We start from the raw sequence: 5,885 nt of genomic DNA, 5'->3' as shown, positions 1-5,885 counted from the left end.
GGAGGGGGCTCGGCGCTCCCCCCAGCCCTGGCAGGATGCTGCCTTCCTCCCGGACCCAGCTGGGGCTCTTCTTCATCCTCCTCTGCCCCGCCAACATCATCGGGCTCTGGTGGTGAGTAGGGCATCCCGGGGCGGGTGCCAGGAGGGTGCGCAGGGTCCCTCGCTCCCTGGGGGTGGTCCCCCCACCCCAACCTGGGGACAGAACCCCTGACACCCAAGGCAACCCTTGGGCGGGGATCGCTGCTCGCTTGGCCAGGTGGATCCAGCTTGGGGGCACCCCCATGCCTGGGGGGTGGGGAAGGGGGGGTAGGGGCCTCCAGACCCCTCCAATAAGTCAACTTTAATTAAAAGCCCGAGGGTCCCTATGGTGTCCCCTCCCGAGTGGTGGCCTGGATGCGGCGGGGACAAAACCCCTGTTTGTAATGGTGCCTTCATCAAAGGCAGAGACGCAGAGACGGTGCCTTGCAGGATACCGGAGGGGGTGGGGGATTCATTACAGGCGCAGAGCTGGGACCCAGCCTTGGAAAGCCCAGGTATCTGTCGAAACATGAACTATTTAAATCTATTAAGAATTTCACCCAGCCTGTCTTTATCCGGTTTTAAGTGCTTAGATTCCAGCTCCCCGGCGTGCCGTCCGGGCTATCATTCATTATCTGAGGCTATTCGTCTCCACATTGTCACACTCTTTTGACCCCTAAAATAAAGCTCTCCGTAAGGCTTTCCCCTCCCGGTCCCCCGCCTGCCCGCCAGTGATTTATTCTGCGGCTCCATCCTTCACTAGCCCTGGCTCCAGGGGTGCAGGGCAAAAGTGGGGGACTTTGGTGGGTGTAAATCGTGCTGTTATGGATGGTTTTACACCAGCTGAGAGTTTGGCCCTGGAGCCGAAGCACTGTGTTTATTTCCATGGAAGGGGTTAATGTGGGTCTGAGAGGGGCTTGCCTTGTTTTTTTGTGAGCCCTGGCCGGGGCAGGGTGCATGCTGAGAGTCCCCCTGCTCCCCGCTGCCTGTCCTGGGGTAGCTGCGCCATCCTGGGGCATGGTCCCGCCTGCTGGTTTTCCCCTGGCTGCTTCTCAGCTGCTGCTCCATGCACAAGGCTGGCCCTCCAGCTCTCCCTGCTTTCTCTGCCCCATCCTCACTACCCACCTGGCGAGCTCTCACCCCCAAGCTCACGCCCTGCACCCCATCTCCTGGGACATCAATACCACCCAGCCCATGGCTGGAGCGAGCAGGGGTGCAGCAGGAGCTCTCTTTGCCTTCAGTTCAGGGGCAAGCAGAGGGCACTGGCAAGGGCAGCGTGCCGGGGTACCACTGCCCTTTGCCTTGGCTGCTCAGAGCCATGTCTCGCTGCCGAGCCCAGGTCCTGCTGGTGCCGTGACCATGCAGTGCATGTGCTGGCAGTGCCGGCTTGGGGAGATTAGCAGTATTTGGCAGAAGAGGGCAAGGGGTCAAACTTGTTTTTTCTTCTTTTAAAAAAAGAAGAAGAAAAGGAACCTTTAATTTAAGAATAATAACCCAGCTGCACACAGTGCAGGCGAATGCGCCGGGCAGCAGAGCGGCCGCAGGGGGATCACCAGCACGCACTGCTTCGCTCCAGAGCCTGGAGCCAGCGAGCTCGGAGGAGGTGATGTGTGGATGAGGCCACCAGCACCACCAAATGGATGTGCCGGGCTTCCCAGGTTGGGGCACCGGAGCAGCCGGTTAATTCATAGCTGCTTCCCCCAGAGCCTGGGATCTCTGGCCCCCAGCTGAGATCATCCCTCATTTTCAGGGAGCCCTTTCCATGTGGGGGAGAGAGGTGCAGGTGCTGCCCAGCCCTTTGAGCCAGCTTGAGATGAGCATCTTCCCATGTGCCTGCTCCCGGTACCCATCCCCTCTCCCGGGTCTGGGTAGCACTGGTGTGTCTGTGGGTTTTGCTTTGGGTGAGAAGGGGGCTCAGGAGTGAAGCTGTGTGTTGTGCCAGAGCTCCTGGAAGCCTCAGGGCTGGTGGCATTGGTAAAGCCGTTCCTCAGTGTCCCTGTCACTGATGCATAGGGGATCTTGGTGGCACAGCTTCGCGTGTGCATCTCTGCACACTCCCCTGGGGCACCCATGGGTGCTGAGCCAAGGGGACAGGTTCCCCGGGGCAGGAAAGGGAGGTCTTTGCCCACCCCTGTCCCACTCCTGGGTGCATTGGCCGTACAGTGGGGGAGGACACAGGGGCTACCTATCTGAGGCATTTTTTCCCACACTGGTGACAAGCAAACTGATTTGAGAGGGTGGCATGGCAGGGTGCAGCGGGGATGGGTCCTGGGGGGCACGGTCCCCAGCCCAGGCACACAGTGAGGTTTGGCCGCTTGTGGGTGGTAACAGCACCAGTTGGGATCCTGGCAGATGGCTGCATCTAAGGAGAGAGGTTCAGGTGCGATGTCTGAGCAGTGACATCTTCCTGATGACACCGTAGCCTGAGAAAGAGCATCCTAATTGTGGTGGGGTGTCCCCAGAGGGCTCACTGAAGATACAGTCATCCTTGTTCTATATCCCCTGTGCCCCTGTGTCTGAGAAGAGGCAGAGGGACAGGGGAACGGGCAGACACATGGACCTTTCTGTGGCAGAGGGGAGCCAGCTGTGGTCAGTGCCGACGGGGAACATGTGGCATTCAGGCGCTGTGGGTCCCTTGATTATTGCCAGGCTGCAGGGAATAGGCTCCCCTTGTTTCTACCAGCCCTGTAAAATCTCTTTCTTCCTCCTCCCTTCATCTTTTCATGTTTCTCACCCAGCTTCTTGTGCAACAGCGATTCCTCCCTGAACAGGACAGGTAGGGACCACCTGGGGCTCCTGGGCTGGCCCGGAGGGTGCAGGGATATGGGGCAGGCGAACGGGTGCCTCAGCAGCCCCGGGCAGGTTCAGGGCAGGATTTCAGCTGAGCCAGTTTGTGGTTGGGCTGTGCATGCAGTGATGGAGGCACCGTGGGGATGGGGATGAGCAAAGCCAGGCTTCCCCATTGCCCATCAGCTCTCTGTGGAGGTGGAAGAGAGAGCAAGGGAGAAAACCATCCCAGGTGAGATGTTCTCTGCTCCAGCTGTGGGTCTGAGGGGGCCCGGAGGGATGGGCACCTGCCCTGTGTCCCTTCCCAAACATGCCCACACACAGGCAGTACGTCTCCAGCTCTCTGTGCAGCTCCTCCAGACGCCAGCTCAGGGAGGACCCATCCGCTGGCACCTGTGGCTGCACCCCTGCTCGATGGGGTCCTGGCCCCTGTGCCCCCAAAGCCACACGTCCCCAGGTGGGTTTCATGTGCCAATGGCCTCCCCTTCTCCTCCGCTGCCCCAACCAGCACCCGCACTGTGTGGAGCCTGTAAGGGCAGGCTGCTGGGCTGCACCCCCTGCCTGTGTGCCGTGGGGTGAGCATCGTGAGTCACCCCCCCAGGCCTGCTGACCCACACCCGCCACCCCACAGCCCACGGCTCCCCATGGTGCCCAGCAGACTGAGCTGCCCGGCCATCCCAGGCATGCCCTCACCCCCGGAGCAGGGCTGTGTGGGCAGCAAAGCCCTGCCCAGCGGCATCTCCCCGTGCCCCTTCCGGGGCGGCCGCTGACCCGCTGTTTTTTTCAAAAGGAAACTGTTTCCCTCGCACAATTTAAGACAGCACTGGCTCCAGAATTGGGCTAATTGTGTCCTGCCCCAAAGACAACTGAGCTCTCCGCCATGCCATCCCTCGTCCCTACTCCTGGTCACCTCTTCCACGGTGACAGCCAGGCTGCCCAGCCCTGACCTGTCCATGCCCCAAGCTGGAGGGCTCGGCCGGACTCTGCATCAGAGGCTTGACCTCTTCACATCCCCCCTGTGCAGGAGGGTGCTGGGCAGAGCTGAGCACACCTCGATATTCACTCAGGTGGGGTCACGAATGTACAGGGTCCTGCCACCGCATGTGGCTGCCACACTTGGCTGTACGCTGGCCCAGACTTTGCACCACCCCAGCTCCAGCCTCCATGAGCGCCTGGAGGAAGTGACTAGGACACAGTGACTAGAGGTGAGAAGACCCCTTTCTTCTCATCCCAGCCCTTCCGGGGCTTGGACACGGCTTCGGGACAGCCATCCCTGCGGGCACATGCTCCCTCCATCCCCCCCCCCAGTACCCGCAGCTCAAGCTTGGGCAGTTCCCGCTCACAGGCACCCAGCCTCAGCATGACCCTGCAGCCGGCAGGTCCATGGGTTGACACCATGCCATGCCACACCAAAGCCTCTTTCCTTCAGGCGGCTTCCCAGCTGTTTACATCCCATCCTTGCCGAGGAGGTGTGAGGAGGAGGGCAGGGAACAGGGTCCCCCTGTTCTCCCCAACCCACGGCATTTCCCGCTCCCTTGGTGCCCCCGGTGCTGCTGGGGAGCCCAGCCCTGGCTGTGCCCCCCAGGGCAGTGACTTGCTGCTTACTCACCCCCCCCGTGCGCCTCCCGCTCTGCTTTCCACACCCGGCTGCCCCGGTTAGTGGCAGCACCCACGCATTGCCCCGGGTGAGGGGCCGGGTGCCCGCCGCACGCCTGCGTGGGATGAAGGGAAAGCTGGACGGGTGAAAATTCATATGTGTGCCCCCCTCACCCTGTTTGCACGGTTTGGAAAGAGATGGGCTCCCATTGGGTCCGATTTCCTTGCAGGGCTGTCACTGAGCATGACACCACCGGGTGGGATGTGGGGTGAGCGGGTGAGCTGTCCCCCCGGGGATGGAGCTTGGCTATCCAGGGCTCGGGGCGATGGGCTGGGTACCCTGGCACCCTGCATCCCCCTCCTGAAGGCATCCAGGGGCTGGGACAGAGACCTGGATGCAAGGCAAGCCATGCCCTTGCTACCCCACAGCAGGACCTCCTTGCCTCATGGGAACGTCCAGGCAGTAGGACTCAGTGGGTGCAGACCTGGAGCTGGCACAGCACAACTGCTGCTCTCCCTTGGGGTTTCAGGGCCCTCAGGACCAAAGGAGACCTTTTTCCACCCAAGATGCAGATGCCGGTTGTGAAGGTTGACCATCCTTTTCCTCACCACATGGCTCTGCCAGACCCTCTCCCCTGGCTCCCTGCAAACTGGGACCCCATTGGCTCCCCTCTATCATGGTCTGCTGGCAGGGGCCAGGAGAAGCCCTTCTCCACGCCATTCCCATGTCCTAGGGGGAGAAGGGGACTTGTGCCAGGCTCTTCGGTCTATGATTTTGGCTGGGGGCATACAGGAGGCTCCATGACCCTGAGCTGAGGTGGAAAAACTGGTGATTATGGCTTTTAGGACCTCCCAGCTCTGTTGCAGTGGGGATTGCATCCAGAGTGCGGGGGTTGCATCAGAAGCCCCAGCGACTCCTGCTTCCCATGTGTCACCTGGAGCGGGCTCAGGCTGCAGCTCCAGCAGCTGAAGGGGTGACAGAAGCAGGTTGGCAGTGCATTGCAGCTTCTCCTCTGTGCCTCAGTTTCCCCTTTCAGCAACGGGGCTTGTTTCCCTTGCACAGGGGTGCTGGGAAGCAGGGAGCAAAGCAGGGCTCATCATCCCTGGCTCCTGTCAGGGTGAGTCGGCAGTGACGCGGTGGCAGTTTCGGCAGCTGGCAAAGGGCGCTGGGGGCAGGTGGGAGGGATGCTGCCAAGGCACCGAGCCCATCCGGGGGCTGCTGGGCGGGAGGCGGCAGGGGGACAGGGAGCCCCGGGCGGGTTGGGGGGAGCTGGGCTGGCGACCCGGTTCCTTCACCAGGGCAGGGGGAGGAGTGCCCGGCGGCAGAGGTGGGGCACCTTAATTGTAGATGCGGGAGGCCTTGGAGCAGGACAAGCTCAGGCAGATCTGGGCCCCGCGCCGGAGCCCTTGCCAAAGCGGTAGCAGTTTGGCAGCATTTTTCTTGCCCTTGTCTCCCCCCCCCCCCACCCCCCCCAAACCCAAAC

At 61.6% G+C, this 5,885-nt stretch overlaps 1 protein-coding gene across 1 annotated transcript in view; it reads left to right on the top strand.

Moving 5' to 3' along the window:
* Nucleotides 1–35: 35 nt before the first annotated feature.
* Nucleotides 36–5,885, top strand: part of WNT6 (Wnt family member 6) — a 12,243-nt gene continuing 6,393 nt past the window's right edge. The window contains exon 1 of the mRNA XM_009645682.2: nt 36–112. Within this exon, the coding sequence (XP_009643977.1) occupies nt 36–112 (77 nt within the window). The remainder of the gene's footprint in view (nt 113–5,885) is intronic.

This window comes from Egretta garzetta, unplaced genomic scaffold (assembly GCF_000687185.1).
Source record: "Egretta garzetta isolate BGI_Z169 unplaced genomic scaffold, ASM68718v1 scaffold219, whole genome shotgun sequence".
Classification (NCBI taxonomy): domain Eukaryota; kingdom Metazoa; phylum Chordata; class Aves; order Pelecaniformes; family Ardeidae; genus Egretta; species Egretta garzetta.
Note: the sequence above shows the minus strand (reverse complement) of the source record. Positions and strands in the feature narration are given on the sequence as shown.